Here is an 18,521-nt window from a genome sequence, read left to right as displayed (position 1 = left end):
CCCAACGGACCTAACCATTCGGACCCACGTGGGGGGATGGCGAGTGGGCGGTGCAGCTCTCCGGGCCACACGGGGAGCACCGCCCCCTGGCGGTTGGAGCAGCTCAGGCCTCTTGGCTCCCACGCAGCACCCACGTGGCTGTAAAGCCTAGACCATCTCAAACCCGACCAGGGTATGACGATTTAAAACAAAAACTGCATTAGAGAAACTGTTATTCTGGCAGAAAATTAGTGCTGAATGTTCTGGGATAACTCAGTTTTTAATGTCTGCAATATCTTTGAAATGAGCACATTTTTAAAAAATGTAAGTGAACAGATACCACGTAATTTTCAAAGGTATGTGCCAAGAACAGAGCTTGATCCAGTTGATGCGCTAGGCTCCAAACTAGACCAGCTGCCCAGTTCTGAATCGCCAGGTGCCTCCATTTCGAATATGGACAAACTTATTGCCATCAGCCAAAGCAGTAGCAATAGTTACCAGGTGCCTAGACCAGGCACTATATGACCACTGTATATGTCTGTTCTCACTGAAACCCCACAACCCTATGTGATAGCTTCCACAGTCTCACCATTTTATAGATAAGAAATCTGGATCTGTATTCCCCAAGTACTGTATGAGTTAATCTGGAAATAGGTCTAAAGCAGTGTCTTTTATTTCAGGTAGCTGGATGGATGCTTATTGAAGATTAAACATGTCATCAATTTTAATAAATTTCTCCAAACTAAAAAATTTTTTTAAAAATTTGGACTTTAAGGAAAGAGATTAGCCCAAGGATACACAATTTGTACAAAACTTAAACTCAGATTAGTCTACCAAGCACTGTGTTTAACCAAGATTCCCCCAATGTCATAAACCAAACATGCCTGAAAAGAATGGGGTTCTCCAAGACTATGATCAGCTGCCTCAGCAGTTTCATCCATTCTCCTGGCTACATATGTACCCTCTGTGAAAAGCAGTGGCACAGAGGCAGTTTTCCCAGTATAGACAATAATCCTGACCACAACTGGAGAAAGATTTCAAGTGTACATTCCTGGAGAGACGAGTCAGTGACTTACCCACCGGGGCCCCTAGTGCTTAGTGCAGGGCTTGTTAATACCAGGGACTGCTAAACTGGCTGGCTCCTAATCCTGACCTTCATCTCTCTTGTGCTCCAGACCTTCCAACTGCCTGATGGAAACTTGCATAGAGCTGTCTGGCCCATACTTGAAACTTAGTTTGTCCAAAACAGTTCAAAAGTTATTTACATTCTTAAACAAGAGCGTTGAGAAACAGACTGAAAGGAGGGAGGAAGGGACCCATCTATTACTACTCTTTCTTGTACCACTATTGACATCTGTCACACTCTGTACTGATGTACACTCCTCCAGAGAAGCGTCCATGTTTGCAGGGACTACAGTATCCCCCACTGGTTTTCGGACAATTAATGAGCAGCTTCTACATCTGGCACTATACTAAGCACTTACCATGTTTTATCATCTCAGTGTTTCTTCACTTGCTAGCATCATCATACCAATACCATGCTCAAAAACCTGAAGTTTTCTTCTACACCCTCTGAAGCTAGTAATCTGCCCAGGTTCATCTACTTTAACCAGAATGCTCTATTAACTCCCTATACATGAGTGAAATATTCCATATAAGTCCTGGCCACGTGGCATTGGCAGTGTAGTAGTGAGCATAGCTGCCTTCCACACAGAATACATATACAGTGCTGATCAGAAGGTGCTGAATGTTAACTGTGATTTTAATTTTATGCATTATCATCCCTAGCCCCTCTCCCTTCATACCTACATAGCTAGCAAGAATTAATATTCCCGGGGTCGGGGATTTAGCTCAGTGGTGCCGTTGCCTGCCTCACAAGCACAAGGTCCTGAGTTCGATCCCCAGTACCAAAAAAAAAAGAATTAATATTCCCAGAAAGGTACAAAAAATACCACCTTGGTTTATTGGATAAAAACAGTGGTAAAATGGACACAAAGCCAAAAATTAGAACAGGACATTTTCACATCCTTCTGCTACTCAAAACTGCACCTTTCATCATCTAGGGTTAAGGTGTTAGGGAGCTAGAGCCTCTCCCCAACCAAACCCTCACTCTTCACTGGCCCTAGACCGGCAATAGGAGAACCCAGGAGAAGAGGACACCAGAGTCAACCTCAGTCCTGTCTACCCCTTTGTCTCTAAGACTCTGGGTTGGAAGGAGGGAAACAAGGAGCTGCAAGGGCTGGGGACTGGCCTCTAGGCCCCATCTCCTCCCTAATAGCATAATCATCAGGTTGTGGGACAGAAGGAAAAGGGGGCAGATGGTTCTAGAACCGTATGTGGTCTCCAAATCTTTCCCCAGAGTTAGTAAAAGTCCTGAAGAGTGACCAGCGTACGATTGGGAGAGCCACACTTTTTCCCTTCCACCCAACCAACAGGTGAAAAGGAATCCCTTGGGACATAGCATCCCAACCAGCTCCTAAATCTCCACATCGCTTTCCTTGTCATTGTCATGGTCTCCATCGTAGAATTCATTGGGTGCCTCTGGCCTGGAAAGCAAGGGGACAGAGATCAGGACCACACTCTCCACAAGTTCCAATGTTCTCCCAGCACCCTCTCCAGAGCCATTTCTCAGGCTTTCTCTGTCAGGGAGCCATTTCTCTCTTCCTGTTGGTGGAGACTGATTGCAAGACATCCAGCCCTTTGTATATTTAATAAACATTTAGAGACCATTCTGTGCCAGACACCATTATAAGCCTTAGCAATACAGTAGAGAATCAACCAGATAATGTTTGTCTATCCTCAAAGAGCTTACCTAACAAATGAGACCAAACATAACCAAGTAAATAAATACAAAAACTCCAGATGGTGAAGACTGTTATGAATAAAATGAAATAAAGTGATATGACTGAGAGTGATGGGAAGAATAGGGTTATTAGGGAAGGTTGTTCTAAGAACAAAAGACTTGAGGTCTGAGAAGAAGCTGGCCAGGCAATGACCTCAGGAAGACTGTTCCAAGTCTCATAATGTAGAAGGAAACGGAGGTATTCTAGTAAGACAAGCAGGCCAAGATGGCTGGGAACATGTGCAGGGGGAGTAGTTACAGATAACTGTGGTGCCCCATGCCTGTAGTCCCAGCATTCAGGAGGCTGAAGCAGGAGAATCACCATGAGTTTGAGGACAGCCTGGGCTATGTAGTGAGTTCAAGACCAGTCTGAACTATATAGTGAGACCCTTCTCAAAAAAACAAACAACAAGAAAAAAAACCCACCAGATAAGATCAAGAACAAATCAGGATCAGGTAAGGATCAGCACATAGGACATTTTTTTTTTCTTACTTTAGCACATGGGACTTTTTAAGAGACAGGGGAGTATACAGATTCTGAAATCCCCCTCCCTTTTTTTTTTAATACCAGGGATCAAACTCAGGACCTTGTGCTTAAGACACAGGCATGGCGCCACTGAGCCAAATCCCTGGCCTCTTACACAGGACTTTTTAAGTTTCAATCAGAAACTTGGGTTTTCTTCTATATATGTTTTTTTTCCATACCAGTGATCAAACTCAGGACCTTGTGCTTGCCAGGCAGGCACCACACCACTAATCTACATCCCAGGCCCCACTTGGGTTTTCTTCTAAGTGCAAGGGTAAGGAAGGTTTTAAGCAGAGGATTGACATATTATAAACCTGGTGTGAAAGCAGCACAGGAACCAGTAAATATTAAATATTAGTTTCCTTCTTTTTGAAAAACTATTCTCTTGGAGAGAGACTTATGAAAGTCTAAAGATTTGATCCCCAGTACCAAAAAAAAAAAAGAGAGAAAGTCTAAAGACTAAAGTCATCAAGTTGAGGAACTAAGCCATGTAAGGCCCTATGTACTTGGTGAGCCATGTGTCAGTTAACCTCCACAGGCAAGAGGTTAAGGGTATGAAGTCAGACACTCAGGTCTATATCTCAGCTCTGATTATTTAACTAGCTAGCAGTATGGCCCTAGGAAATTTACTTAACCTGCATGAGCACCAGATTCTTCCTCTGATAACTTGAGAATGAGAGCCACCTCTTTGCATTGTCTGATGGCAACAGAATGAAGACCTGATATGTATATTGTAATATAAAGCACTTAGTATGGAGTCTAGTGCTCAGCAATCCCACAGAAATGGTAACTCTTCTCATTAGTACCCTGCAAGTCATATGCAACCCAGAGATGTAGGCATCAAAGAAGAAGAGGAACTCCGTGGGTGGCTGGTCTGATTGGTCTGCCCTAAGGTAAGCCTTGGGAACAGGAAGAGGCCTGAGGCTTCTGCTAGCTGTTGAAAGGGTGTGGTATAATGCAAAGACCTGGCCCAGAAGTCAACCCGGAACTATACATGAAAACGGCAAACTTTGACCGAAAGAAAAACGTAAAAAACAGATTTTGCGGCCCGGGGATTTAGCTCAGTGGTTCCGATGCCTGCCTTGAAAGCACAAGGTCCTGAGTTCAATCCCCGGTACCAAAAAAAAAACAGATTTTGCTGAACCAAATCAGCTGTTAATCAATTGCCAGAAGTCAAGCCTTTTTGTTTTGGGGGTTTTTTTGGATACAGGGGCTCTCTCACTATGTAGTTTGGGTTGACCTTTAACTATTTAGCCCAGGTTGGCCTCTAACTCCTGGAAATTCTCCTGCCTCAGCCTTCTGAGTGCTGGGATTATAGGTGTGAGCCACCATGCCTGGCCAGAAGTCCAATTATAGAGACTCAGAGAAGCTGAGGAGATGAGGGTTCAAACAGGAGTCCTTGAGGCCAGACATTTACATTGTTCCTCACCCAGAAAGGCGTAAGGGGACATTCATGGAGGAGGACAGCTGGAGAGGTCTCAAGGGTCAGAACAGCAGAGTCCAGGTCCGAGGAGAGATATGGAGGGACTCATGCAAGGCCTTATCCATATGGGGGCCAGAAGCACTTTCTGAAAGGGACTGAGAGACCCCTCAGATGGTAAAGCAGCCCAACTCCAACCTCTACCCATGCAGTGGGGTGGGCCTGGGTGCCCTGCATGTGTCCAGCTGGGCTCAGCACTCAACCACAGAAGGAGACCTAGTCCACAAAGTGCATCTGTTTCTGCACTTCTGGGTTCTGTTCTCTATTCCCTTCATTTTTCAGAAAAGCTTGTTTGAGGATTTTTTTTAAAATGTATCCTATGCCAGGGATTTAGCTCAGTGGTTTCGGCACCTGCTGTGCAAGCGCAAGGACCAGAGTTTGATCCCCGGTACAAAAAAAAAAAAAAATTGTTGTAGGGCTGAGGATTTAGCTCAGTGGTTTCGCCACCTGATGAGCAAGCGCAAGGACTGGAGTTCGATCCCCGGTACCAAAAAAAAAAAAAAAATCTATCCTAGTTTTTCCTCTAATTGAGTTCCTCTATAAATATTTCAGTAGGTGTCTCAGACAGATAGACTTTTTTCTGAAAAAACATAACCACAATACAATTTTCAAACCTGAAAAAATGAACAGAACAAAGAAATCCAAGAGCCTTAGAGAGCAATATGTGGGCAGTGACCTGTCTAGTTTAAGACCTGGAGGAACTGAGTAAAATTCTGGCAAGAATGTAAACTTCTACAGACTTTTTTGGAAGGCAGGTGGGCAGCAAATATAAAAAATTTTACCACACAGCCTTTGACCTAGCAGCAACAATTCTAGGAACCTAACCACTCTTAACAAACATGTGATGATGTGTATGTGAGGGGGTTGATTGCCACATTCCTTATTACTGTAATAGCAGAAAAAAAAGGAAATAATGTAAATGTACATCAATGGTAATTGGTTAAATTATGCTATATCCACACACAAGGATATTATAGCCAATAAAACACTGAAACAGATATAAGTGTGTATACATGTATAAAGATAGAGATAAAAATACATCTATCTTCTTAAGACAGATATAAATTATAGATAATACATAACGCTCATACTTATATTAACAAATATTAAAAACCACACAAACAATAAATCTGCAAATGAGTGATATGTTTTTATGTGCATAGAGAAGCATGCTTGGAGTTTGTGTGTTTTTTGAGACAGGGTCTCAATATGAAGTTCAGACTGGCCTTGAACTCACTATGTAGCCCAGGCTGGCCTCAATCACAGTGATTCTCCTGCCTCAGCCTCCCCAGTGCTGGGATTACTAGCATGTGCCACCACATCCGGCATTAGAAGTATACTTGTAAAGCCCGGGACTTAGCTCAGTGGTTCTGCCACCTGCCTTGCAAGCACAAGGTCCTGAGTTCAATCTTCGTATCAAAAAAAAAAAAAAGTGTACTTGTAAACTACAGAACAGGGTCTATTTGAAAAGATACAAAGCAAACTATATATAGCATTTACTTCTGTGGACTGGGTCTGGGATTATGAAAGCTAGCTTAACATTTTGATGCTACTTACAATTTTTACAGTAAATATGTTATTACTTTTCTCATTAAAAATGGTAAAAATAAATAAATAAATAAATAAATAAATAAATGAAGGGAGGGAAATTATAACAGCCTAAAGGAGGTAAGTCAGGGACAGGAAAGCTAGTGCCTTCCAACTGACTTTCTCCCTCATAACCCTTCTCAGCAAGCTCACTGGACGGCCCTACTCTCAAGTTGCTACCCCAGACCTGCTGTAGTTCTCCTCAGGACCCCTCTCCTCTGCGTCAGCCTCATCAGTCCTGTCATAGGTCAGGAGGTCTGCGGGCACGTCGTGGATCTGAACGCTAGGTGCGTGGTTCAGCATCTTCAGGTTTTCAAAGATTGTCTGGCGGATCTGGTCCAGATACTGGTTGTAGACGAGGAGCAGACAGTGAGTGGCTCCTAGTAATGATACCCAGGGCATCCACCTGCTAGCTGTCTTCCACCCATCCCCACCCGTTTTGATCTCCACAGTGTTTCTAGCTCACATCCCCCATTTGATAACTATCCCTCCCCACAAACCATGCTGCCTCTGCTTTAACCTGGGCTGCCTCCTAGCTAATAACAGTCACAGTGACAGAGCAGAACTTCTGTTTCTCCTGCTTCCCACCCATATCCTGGACCTCTCTCAAGCTCCCCTATTCTTGTGTTCAGCTTCCCTGAGCTGCTGACCTGACGTGAGTTCTGATTCTCGATGCGGGTGCTGACGTCTGGATGGAGTGTGAAGTCCGGGGCAAAGTACTCGAAGTATTCTTGGGGAAGAGAGGGAATTAGCCAAAAAGTAGGGCTCAGACTGAGAAAGGCAGCTCCCATGACTTTCCGAGCTCATCTCTCCCCATCTAGAACCCCTACATAAGCAGTGCCCAATCTTTTCTCCGCTGTAAGATAGGGGATTTCATCTGTAGAGCTCTAGGAGTACAAAATTCCTGGTTTGCCTTCAAACTAGGTCATTCTGGAACAAGAATGGAAGTGAGACCCGCTTTCCTATGGTTCGGGTGTCACAGAATGGTCCTTACCACTATAGGGAAGCTCCTCACTAATGGCCTCTTCCACCAGCAATGATGTCTCATAAGTCCTGAAACCAACCAGCAGAAGGGTGAGGGAGGACTAAGTGGGCTGAAGGGCCCACTGGCCATATTTCAGGGTGCCCCTAGCTCACTCTGCACAGTGAGGAGAAGGTCAGGAATGGCACTCACCAGCAGCGGGCAACATTTCGAACCGTATAGCCACCACCACCCAGAACCAGTAGAGGAATATTAAAGCTCTTGACATATTCAACGCATTCCCTGTTAAAAGGAACCAGAAGAATGGATGGATCCCAGGTGTACACCTCTAGGTATTGCCTGAAAAGGGTTACAAGGGAACTACAAGTGTCCTATATCTTGATCTGGGCAGTGACATTCATTTGTGCACTTTACTATTTTGTGTCTCAATGAAATTTTTAAAATAAACCACACTATCGCTTCTGTGCTGCTCAACACTCTCCCTGGCATCCTACGTGTTATTCAACTCCTTTCATTAATGCACCAGGCAGTGTGTCAGTTCTAGCATTCAGAATGCAACTCAGATTCCCCACTTCTCTCCATCACCACTTTCTCCACTTAGTCTGGGCCTCATGCCTCCTGCCTAGACAACACCAAGGGCTACCAATCCTGTACCCTCACTCCCACTCAAACCCTTCTCCACTCAGCAGTCAGAGTCACTTTAAAACACATTCAATCATGTCACTTCCCTGCTTAAAAACCTTCAAAGGTTCCCATCATCTTTAGAATATAGTTCAAACTCTTTACCAGGCTCTGAATGCACCACACAATCTTACTGTGGCCAATTTCTAGGCCTTCACATTAAGGTACGTATGGCTTGCTCCATGGTTCCTGCCTTACTAATTTTATCTCATTTCTTTCATTACATCAGCTCTTTCTGCCTCAGAATCTCCCCCAGGCTCTTCTCACTGCTTCTCTCTGATCCTCTTATGGCTCATGGCCCCCTCCTTCTTAGCCTCCAAATCTCAGCACCCATGTTACCTCCTAAAAAAACCCTTTCCAAATCATGCTAGCTAAAGTAGATCCTGCTACCCTGTTGTCTCAGCTTTCTATTTTTTCCTTCATAGGGTTTATAACAATGTACTTATTTCTCTTGCTTATTTTTTTCTGCTTTCTACACTAAATTATAAACTCTACAGGTGCTTCCCCATTTCACCCCCATTACCTAATACGATGCTTAGCACATAATAAATGCTTAATAAAAACTTTGATCTTCTAAGGAACCCTGTTACTCTACTTCATGTACAATTTGTAGCTACTTTTGATTCCCAATAACAGAGGAGGTCCATTCCCCAACTAACCCCACTCTTATTTACTGAGGCCCAAAGCCACTTGAAAATCTAGGGGAAAAGGAGAAAAGTCTCACCCATGTCCTCGAATGCTGAGGTTGAAACAGCCCAATCGATCACACCCCAGCGAGTCAGCTCCACACTGAAAAAACCAAAATATCAGACAGCTGCAGTGACATAACTGATCAGAAGATGTCCTCCAGACACCTTCCCCCACCAGCCTAAGGAAGCTCCTCTTCCCTGCTGTCTTCCCTCAGCCCAGGCAAGCTGGAGGTACTGACAGGATTACCTGGAGCACAATGCATGTGGGTTGGTAAAAGTCCACCACCTGGTTGATGACTGGTTGGAAAAGGTGCTTGTAACCTGGGAGAGGGCCAAAGATGGGTACCTGGCACCCCAAGGGGATGGGGAGACAGGGAACAAAAGGGAAAGGGGGGTTGAGAGAGCATGTAGCCCTGGAAAGGGGCAACCCAAAGAACCAAACCATTGGTTCTGAGCAGTCTGGGGTCCCAGACTACGAGTGACTGATGAAAGCTAATGACCCTCTTCCCAGAAAATGCACATCCACATGATATGTTGCATACAATTTCAAGGGGATTGTGGTCCCTCTGAAGTCCATTCATCCACAAGGACACCTGCCCCAACAATAAATGACAGCAGGCTGAAGAGGTTAATGCAAAGAGAGAAAGAAGGGGCAGAAGGAGCAGGGAGAAGATGTCAGTACCTACTTTGATCATCAATCCCATCCCGCAAGGGGACATTGAGACAGTAGTATCGGCCACTCTCTGCTCCAACTTCGTACATGTCACCTATAGAAAAGAGGGTGGTGGTAGCCATGCATGGGAAGCACCCACAAGCCAGACACCCCATCTCTGGACCTCTGCCACAGACTCTAGAAGAGCCACTAAGCAAATGTGTATGTGTATTACTTGGGATTGATCAGTCTTCCCACTGAGCTACATCCCAGCTTTTTTGCTATTTAATTTTTTGTGATTTTTTTGACACGGGGTTTCCCTAAGTTGTCCAGGCTGTCCTCTAGCTCACAATCCTCCTGCCTCAGGCTCCTGAGATTACAGGCATGTGCCACTGTGCTCGGCTTCCACAACCAATTCTCATGAGCCAAATTGTGTGCTAGGCATAGGGGATACAACATTGAAATCCCAACAAACTCTTTGGGGTGGACATGATGAGGAGGGAGACAGCAAACCAAAGTAAACAAAATCCACAATAAATATAAAAGCAGAGAGTTTTGAGAGAAACAGAGTGAGATGACAGAATAACAGAAAAAGAAGTAATTCCTACAAATGGAGGGAAAGGCTTGTGTGAGGAGGGCACATCTGGGTTAGGATTAGAAGGTTAAGGAGTCAATCACAGTAAAGAGCTAAGGGATGGGAAAGGGACAATAATTCCCATTTCTATACCTGTGCCAGGAAAGAAGTAGTTTCCATATTTGTGGAAGGACACTGTCATGACCCGGTCAGTGAGGTAGAAGGCTTCCTGAACCCCATCACCATGGTGGATGTCGATATCAATGTAGAGCACCCGTGGATGGTACCTAGAATGAGGGCAAAGCCAGGGTCTGAGGTAGAGGGTAGCCCTCCTCCCTGGCCCACTACTCCCAAACATGGGATGTGGAATTACTTAAGAGTCATCTTCTGGCCAAGTTACTGGAAACTAAACACTACCAGTTCCCTAAGGGGAACCCTGGGGCTCCAACCTGGAGGCTAGAAGCAGGGACAGGAGAGAGATGTGCACAGAAGGCTGAAATATGAGCAGGCAGCAGGGAATGTGCTGGAGAATGGAGGAAGAGGCAGCCTAAGAAAAGCATCAGGCTCTTGGGAGATGTTAGTGGTAGAAGAAAGAGGTCAAGGTCAGCACCAGAGCCAAGTCTGAGGGATCTCCCCAGTCAAGAGCCCCCTAAGTACCCTCATATGCTCCTGCATTACTTACTTGAGCAGCTCCAGGATACCAATCACAATGTCATTGACATAACAGAAGCCAGAGGCCTATGGTGAAACAGTGGTTTTGAGGAACAATCCCTCCACCCACCTGTCTTTCCCCTGCTGTCACAGTGACCACCACCCTAGGGTAGCCACTGTTTTCCCCATCACCTCCTCACTCACCTCAAACTTCTTGGCATGGTGCAAGCCACCAGCCCAGTTAATGGCAATATCACAGATCTGAAAGATAAAACACTCAATCACAGTCCTCCTCCTGCTCACCCCAAAGCTGGGAGCCCAGCATCAGGTTTAAGGCCTTGTGTCCAGAGACCCACAGGAAAAGCGGCAAAGGACTTGGGGTTATGTCACCTTGTTGTTTAGCTGGGTTGCTCCTTGTAGAGATGCACCTGTGTAACGGGAGCAGAACTCAAAAAGTCCGGGAAACACGGGGCTGAAAAAAATAGCAGACTGGAACACTCTTGCCTCTGTGCAGCTCCTTCCAACACTTCCTTCTCCACCCAAACCCCTCCAATCTCCATTTTCCAATAGTCCTCCCTTCCCTCAACTTCTAAACACTCGAGCTATGTGCAAATATAGTCAACATTTTGGACCAAAACAAACATTATGAACCAAAACAAACATTTTGGACCAAACCATGTACCAAGCCCTGTGCAAAGCATGGGATGTGGAATAAAGAAGCATTTAACTCTTGTTAGGGAGTTAGTACCCTACCTGGGAGAGAAGTAAACACCGTTTAGGTTCTTGACTATACAAGAAAAAAGGGACTAGGTTGAGACAAAATATGAGCTCTATTTTTTTTTAATGTTTTTTTGAGACAGGGTCTCACTATGTAGTGCAGGCTGGCCTTGAACTCACTATGTAGCACAGTCTAGCCTTGAACTCGCAGCAATCCTCCTGCCTCAGCCTTCTGAATGCTGAGGTTATAGGCATGCACCACCACACTGGGCTTCTCTTTTTCTTAAGAGTCTTCTACATGTACCACACTTTAACATAATGCTCAATATTATTCTTTATAGTCACATAGTTTAAAGGAAGAATTCCATTGGGGGGGTTGTCCTTGCTATGTAGTTCAGGCTGGCCTCAAACTCTCTACGGTCCTTGTCGCAGCTCCTGAGTGCTGGAATTACAGGCATGCATCAACATGCCTGGCTAAGAACTGCATTCCTATATAAGTACAGTCATGACATAACCTATAGAGAGCCTTTAGCTCATTGTGCAGCACTATGAGCCGTATGTTAGCGATAATGATTACCATCTTCATTCCTTACAAAAAGGAGAGGCTTGAAACCAGATATAAAAGGCTACATACTGTATGACTCCATTTGTGCAACATTTTAGGGAAGGCAAAAAATAAGGACAGACATCAGATCAGTACTTCCCTGGAGCTATGGTGGACAGATGGTATTGACTACAAAAGTATATGAAGGAAATAATTAATTAAATTATTATTATATTTTATTAATTAATTTTTTAAAAATATATGAAGGACCTTTGTGTGGTAAGGGAAATATTCTGTACCTTGATACAATCCATCAAACTCTCAGACATGTGATACTAAAAAAAAAGGTGAAAGACTGTTCATGAACCCAACTTTAAAAAAACAGGAGGGCCAGGGATTTAGCTCAGTGGTTCCGCCACCTTCTTTGAAAGCACAAGGTCCTGAGTTCAATTCCCTGTACCAAAAAACAATGGGAGCTGGGGAGTTAGCTCAGTGGTGCTGCCCCAGCTTCTGAAGGGCAAGGTCCTGAGTTCGATCCCTGGTACAAATAAATAAATAATAAAAAATAAATTCAAAAAAGGAAATGCTTTAAAAAATCCCTAGCTTGGGCCAGGGATTTAGCTCAGTGGTTTTGCCACCTGCTGCGCAAGCGCAAGGACCCGAGTTCGATCCCTGTTACCAAAAAAAAAAAAAAAAAAAAAAAAATCCCTAGCTTGAATTTTTTAAGTTCAGTGGAACTGTGTATACCTAGCATGTGTGAGACCCTGCATTTGATCCCCAGCACCAAACAAAAACCAAAAAAAATCCCCCAAAAAACAAAAAAATTTAGGTTTCTGAGAAAACATATTTGACTATAAAAAAAAAAAAGAATTGTAAAGAGTTTCATAGTTTCTCAAAAGATTTGGAAAGAATATTTGGGGCCGGGGATTTAGCTCAGTGGTCCTGGTGCCTGCTTCCCAAGCACAAGGACCCGAGTTCAATATCCGGTACCAAAAAAAAGAAACTGTTTTCCTTTGGAAAGAATATTTGACTCCTAGAAAATTAAGCAAATGAAAAATAATGCAATTATCAGCTCGAAGAAAAACAAAAGTTGTACAAGAAAACAGATTAAGTAGTAGTATTTGGTTATGGGGCCAGGGATTTAGCTCAGTGGTTCTACCGCCTGACTCACAAGCACAAGATCCTGAGTTCAATCCCCAGTACAAAAAAAAAATAGTAGTATCTGGCTCTATGGCAGATGAATTTTTTTCATTTGTAATAATGTAATCATAGAATATGGATTGATTTAAAAATTGTGATATAACTGCAGGGTTTGGTAATCTCAGCACTTTGGGAGGCTGAGGCAGGATGATCGAAAGTTTGAGCAGCATCTGGGAAATTCAGCAAGACACTGTCTCAAAATAAAAAGTGGCAAAAAAAGTGCTCTAAGTACATTGTGAAGCCAGGATGGGAAAGAAAGCAGGATGGGAAGGAAGGTAGCCAGTGATGGTATGAAAAGACTAAATGCTTGTGGGCCGGGGATTTAGCTCAGTGGTGCCACCACCTACCTCGCAAGTGCAAGGTCCCGAGTTCAATCCTGGGTACCAAAAAAAGACTAAATGCTTGTATCCCATACCAACACCTTAACAGTTGATGCTAAAATTGATAAATGAAGGAAAAGCACTAAAAAATAACATAATGGGGCATTATGATTATGAGCCCATATTCAGAAGCCAGACTATCTTAATTAGATTGAGTGAGCTGTTTCACTTTTCTATGCCTAAGTGTCCCCATGTGTAAAAAAACCCTGCTTCATAGGATTTGTTTGATTAAATAAGCAAATGGCTGTAAAGCATTTAAAATAGTATCTAATGCATGGTAGGTATTACCTAAATATTACAAATTAATAATAGTAGTAAATTAATTTTATTGTTTTGAAATCTTAAGCACCAGAAGAAAGGAGTTCAAAATGGCTGCCACTGGGGAGAAAGATTTATGGGCATGAAGAATAGGTCTGAGATTGCTTTTATCTTTCATTAAGAGCCTTGAAGTACAATTTGACTATTTATATTAGATTACTTCAAAAACAAACCAAAATTAATTAAAAGGAAAGAAAATGCCTGATTCTCTTCTGAAACACGATAGACACAAAGTAAATTCATTTACTACAGAGCCAAATGATACTACTACTACTTAATCTTAAACACGACTGTAGTTTAAGGTTGACAGGACCACTATGGCACAAATGCCCAGGGTAGTCTTTGCTAAGCCAGCAAAGAACATCCTCAGGATTCCAGCTATGGCCTCAGTGCTGACTCTGGATTCCCAGACCCAGAAAGTGAATTCAGAAATAGCAGGAACAATAACAAAAAACCAAGAAACCTCCCAAGACAGCTCATGACTAACACCAAATGAGCAGAGCACTGTGTCGAGGACAGAGCTCTGTGGGCTGGTGTGGTCAAGAGAGGTTTAGGCAGGTGGCGTGAAAGCTGAGGTCTTGAAGAAGTTGTTGGAGAGCTGAGAGCATTCCAGGAAGGCATCCCTAGTGGCTCAGGTATGGGGATAAGGCTGGGAAGGTACCCAGTGTCAGCCTAAGCAGTTGGCCTCTGTCCTGGGGCCCTGGCTGCTTCTGTTGGTAGGATCTTTCAGGGAAACAGATGAAGGAAATGAATTTAAACTTGAGCTCTACCTCTGAATCCTACCAATTTCACTGACCAATTCTGTGATTCAAGGTAAGTTCTAAATTACCCTAAACCTGTTTCTTTATGTGTAACATCAGGAAAGGGACTACTGCATCTCATGGTTGGTATGAGAATTAAGTGACTGTACTAGCAACCCTCGGCATAATACCTAGTAGTAAGCACTGAATAAATGAGAGCCATTCAGGAAACTACAGGATCAACAAGCTGGTTTCTTCAAGAAATAAATGCAAGGCACAAAGGGAAAGCCAGATAAAAAGTCTTAAGAGACATCAAACAATTGAAGTGTGCAGACTTTGTTTCGATCCTGATTTAAACATTTAAATAAACTGTAAAAATATTCATACATTTATATATATAAGACAACTGGGAATATCTGAAAACTGCTTGCATATTTGATTATATTGAGGAATTACTGTTAACTTCTTAGGTGTCTTTTTTTTGTGGGGGTGGTTTTTTGTTTTTTTTAGTACTGGGGATTGAACTCAGGACCTTGCGCTTTCGAGGCAGGTACCAGAATCGCTGAGCTAAATCCCCGGCCCCGGGGGTGGTTTTTTGAGATAGGATCTTATCATGTAGCCCAGGCTGGCCTTGAACTCATGATGAGCCTCCTGCCTCAGCCTCCCAAGTTGGGATTATAGGCATATACCACTATGCCCAGCTGATATTGATATTTTTAAGAGTATTATTTAGACATATACAATAAAATATTTATGGAAGGTCAGGTATGGTGGTGCATGCCTGCAATCCCAGTACTCAGGAGGCTGAGGCAGGAAGATCACTGCAAGCTTGAGGCCAGCCTGAACTACACAGTGAGACTGTCTCAAAAAAACAAAAATTATGGATAAAAGTATGTAATATCCAGGATGATAATCTAACCTGAGGGGTACAGATGAAGTAACACTGGCCATTTGCCTGTGTGATAAAGCTAGGTGATAGACACAGTATAGGGGACCACCAATATACTTTACTTTCATAAATGTTTGAAAGTTTTCCTAATAAAAAGTTTCAATAAATAAAATAGAGCATATGGTAGCTGTTATGATTATTATTTTTCACGGACATATTATACTAGAGTATAAGCAAGGATCATGGCTGATCTTTATTGTCTACTTCTTTCCCCATAGCACCAAATATTGAGTGAGTCCTTCACATGCAATACAAGCACAGTGTAAACTTGGTCATGTCAAAAGCACTCCCTTACTTTTTAAGACACTTCAATGACTTGACTGTACTCTAGGAGCAGAAATCCTGATTAATAACAGGGCTGTTTACTTTTAAATAGGCTCCACCTATCTCTTTAGCCTCCAATCAGATGACTCTCTTCTTCATATTCCACACTTGGTCTTTTTTCTGTTCCTCAAATGAGTCATCTCTAGCCTACCACTGATGCTTAGCACATGCTGTTCCTGCTGCCCACTACATCCTTCCTCTCACACTGCAACCACCTTTCACTTAATTACTTCCTACTCCTTTTTAAGATCTCAGTTCAATCTTCATTACTTTCTCTAGGAAGCCTCCACCAAGGAGCCATAATTCTACCAAGTGTACACTCTCATAGTCCATCACATACCTCTCTGAAAGAGGCCTTGGCACAGGTACGACATGAAAACTGTATTGTTCTTTATCACTGCATCCCTACATTTAGCACAGGACCTGGCCTAGAGCAAATGACTAATAAATATAACTAACTCATTGGCTTGTAGGCACCCCCATGTGGGCTACCACAAGACCTCACTGAAGAACCTGGCATCACAGTGCTTGAAATCAAAAGTCCCAGGCCTCCCTTACCAGTCATCCCCCACGTTGAAGGCATTAAGGCTCTTGGTAAAGCCTTGCATATTTGTGGGACTGACTCTCTGCAGGAAGTCAATGTAGTCCTCAGAGTGGAATCGGCACATGTCATGCTGGGAGGCCTGGTATGGCTTGAAGACCTTGGAATGAAGACACAAAATGAACCAAGGCAGGGCCAGCCCTAAGCATAAGGCTGTGCCACCACCACTAAACCCAGCCCTGGAAAACCACACACAACAATTCCCCACCCCCAGTCCTTGTTATTCTATGAGACAAAGGTCAATAAAGAGAGGTTCCATAGGTGATCTTTTTTTTTTTTTGTACTGGGGATCAAACTTGGGACCTTGTGCTTTCGAAGCAGGCGGCAGAACCACTGAGCTAAATCCCCAGCCCTCCATAGGTGATCTTGATCAGACCCCTAAAGACCACTTCTCCCCACCTCTATCCTATCCTCTCCTATCTTCTTAATTTTGAACCCTAATCTACCTACCCTGTTCCTTGGATTTCCTATTTCGGTTTCTCCCCCTACTGTCAACCCCTGGGCTCTGTTACTGCCCTCTCTCTTCTGGGCTCTTCATTTTGTAGTCAAATACATGGGACATATGACATCCTTCTAATTGAAACCGAAGGTGTTAAACCAAAGATCTGTCATCCTTGGACTGGGGAGGTTTCACACACTTCTTTGAAAATGGGGAAGAAGAAAGAGCTTTTGTTCTCCAAGAAAAAGCAGACCTGGACATACAAGGGACTCAGTCTGTCTGTGCCTCAACACACACACACAGGAAGCGTGCATTCATACTGTAGACTCATTCCCCTGGCAGCACATAAGGGTTGGATCTGTTATTATCCCATTTCATGGGTATAAATGCCAAGCAAGGGGCCGGGGATTTAGCTCAGTGGTTTCGCTGCCTGCTGCGCAAGGACCTGAGTTTGATCCCCAGTACAAAAATAAAAAAATAAAAAATAAAAAAAAAATGCCAAGCAAGGAACAGACATATATGGGAGATGGAAGACTGAGTAGTGACTAAGCAGAACTATGCAGAGATTCTAGATTGTAAAGGGAATACCCAGGACATCTGTTCTACACACACACATACACATTTACACACAAAGCTGCAGAGCTGTCCCTGGAGTTCTAGCTCCTCAAAGGTAGAGAGAAGTGACAGAGGAAAAGGGGTGGGCAATAGTCTGACTGTATGATAATCAAATACAGTACCCCAACTCCCTTATCCCTGAGGCCCCAGTATTGTCTACACCCTAAATTGCAGGGAGAGGGGTGTAGCTCGGAGGTAGAGGTATGCCTAGTAGGTGTGAGGCCTTGGCTTTCTGCATTATAAAATAATAAGTTTAATTTGGGGGGGCGGGGGGTACGGGGATAGAACTCAGGATCTTGTGCTTTCAAGGTAGGCGGCGGCACCACTGTGCTAAATCCCCAGCCATAAATAAGTTTAATTAAATGCAGAGGGGGTACCTATCTCTGTCTTCAGTCAGGCCCACACCAGCATAACTGTTGGCCAAGGGCGGGCCTGCCTAAGGTCAAAGGGTAGCGACCAGAGGTGAAAACATAACTCCCATTAAATCAGAGGACACCACCTCCAACACTCTGCATGTAGGGGGCACTCTGGTGTCTTCCACCTTGCTGCCCACGCCTAGGGACGCGCCCTAAGGACGGGCTGCATTTGGTGTATTCATTCCAGCTCACCTACCCCCTAGGGAAAATTAGGTAACTCATTCCCAACCCCAAAGCCCGGCAGAGGCGAAGGGACTCACGATCATCTTCTTATAGAGACCATAGTGCAGGACGAGGCTATGGGTCAACGCCAGTCGATGGGGTTTCATAGGGTGCCCAGCTCCTGGGGGTGGGGAGATGAGAGTTCCTCAGTGCCCACCCCTGGAGTTGCAGCCCTTGCCTCAAAACCTTTGCGTCCCGATCCCTTGCGCAAAACTCTGTTCCCTCACCGTAGTGGAAGTTGCCCACGTCGGGGTCGTAGAAATAGGCCACAGTCTTGGCCATGGTGCCAGCAGGAGAAGGCCCCACGCCTCCGCCGCCCGCCGGCCGACAGCCCCACCCCCAGTCGTGCGTGCTGCGCAAGCACGCAGTCTGCCTCCGGGGGAGGCTTAGGCCACGCCTCCCGGCCACGCCCC

The 18,521-nt window shown here is 44.2% G+C and overlaps 1 protein-coding gene across 1 annotated transcript; it reads right to left on the bottom strand.

Annotated features, from left to right (window-relative positions):
• Window positions 1-1,914: 1,914 nt before the first annotated feature.
• Window positions 1,915-18,511, bottom strand: Hdac3 (histone deacetylase 3). Its single transcript, XM_004854289.4, has 15 exons — window positions 18,336-18,511; window positions 18,147-18,229; window positions 16,374-16,516; window positions 11,034-11,115; window positions 10,848-10,904; window positions 10,675-10,730; window positions 10,146-10,279; window positions 9,453-9,533; window positions 9,014-9,087; window positions 8,802-8,866; window positions 7,589-7,678; window positions 7,409-7,467; window positions 7,065-7,144; window positions 6,602-6,759; window positions 1,915-2,525 (listed from the first exon to the last, which is right to left on the bottom strand). The coding sequence occupies exons 1-15, from the start codon at window positions 18,388-18,390 to the stop codon at window positions 2,456-2,458; spliced, it is 1,287 nt and encodes a 428-aa protein (XP_004854346.1). The 5' UTR covers window positions 18,391-18,511; the 3' UTR covers window positions 1,915-2,455.
• Window positions 18,512-18,521: the final 10 nt, after the last annotated feature.

Source organism: Heterocephalus glaber, unplaced genomic scaffold, assembly GCF_053883595.1.
Source record: "Heterocephalus glaber isolate CG9 unplaced genomic scaffold, H.glaber_assembly_v1.0 deba00001463, whole genome shotgun sequence".
Taxonomy (NCBI): Eukaryota; Metazoa; Chordata; class Mammalia; order Rodentia; family Bathyergidae; genus Heterocephalus; species Heterocephalus glaber.
This window is presented reverse-complemented; position numbering and strand designations above follow the sequence as displayed.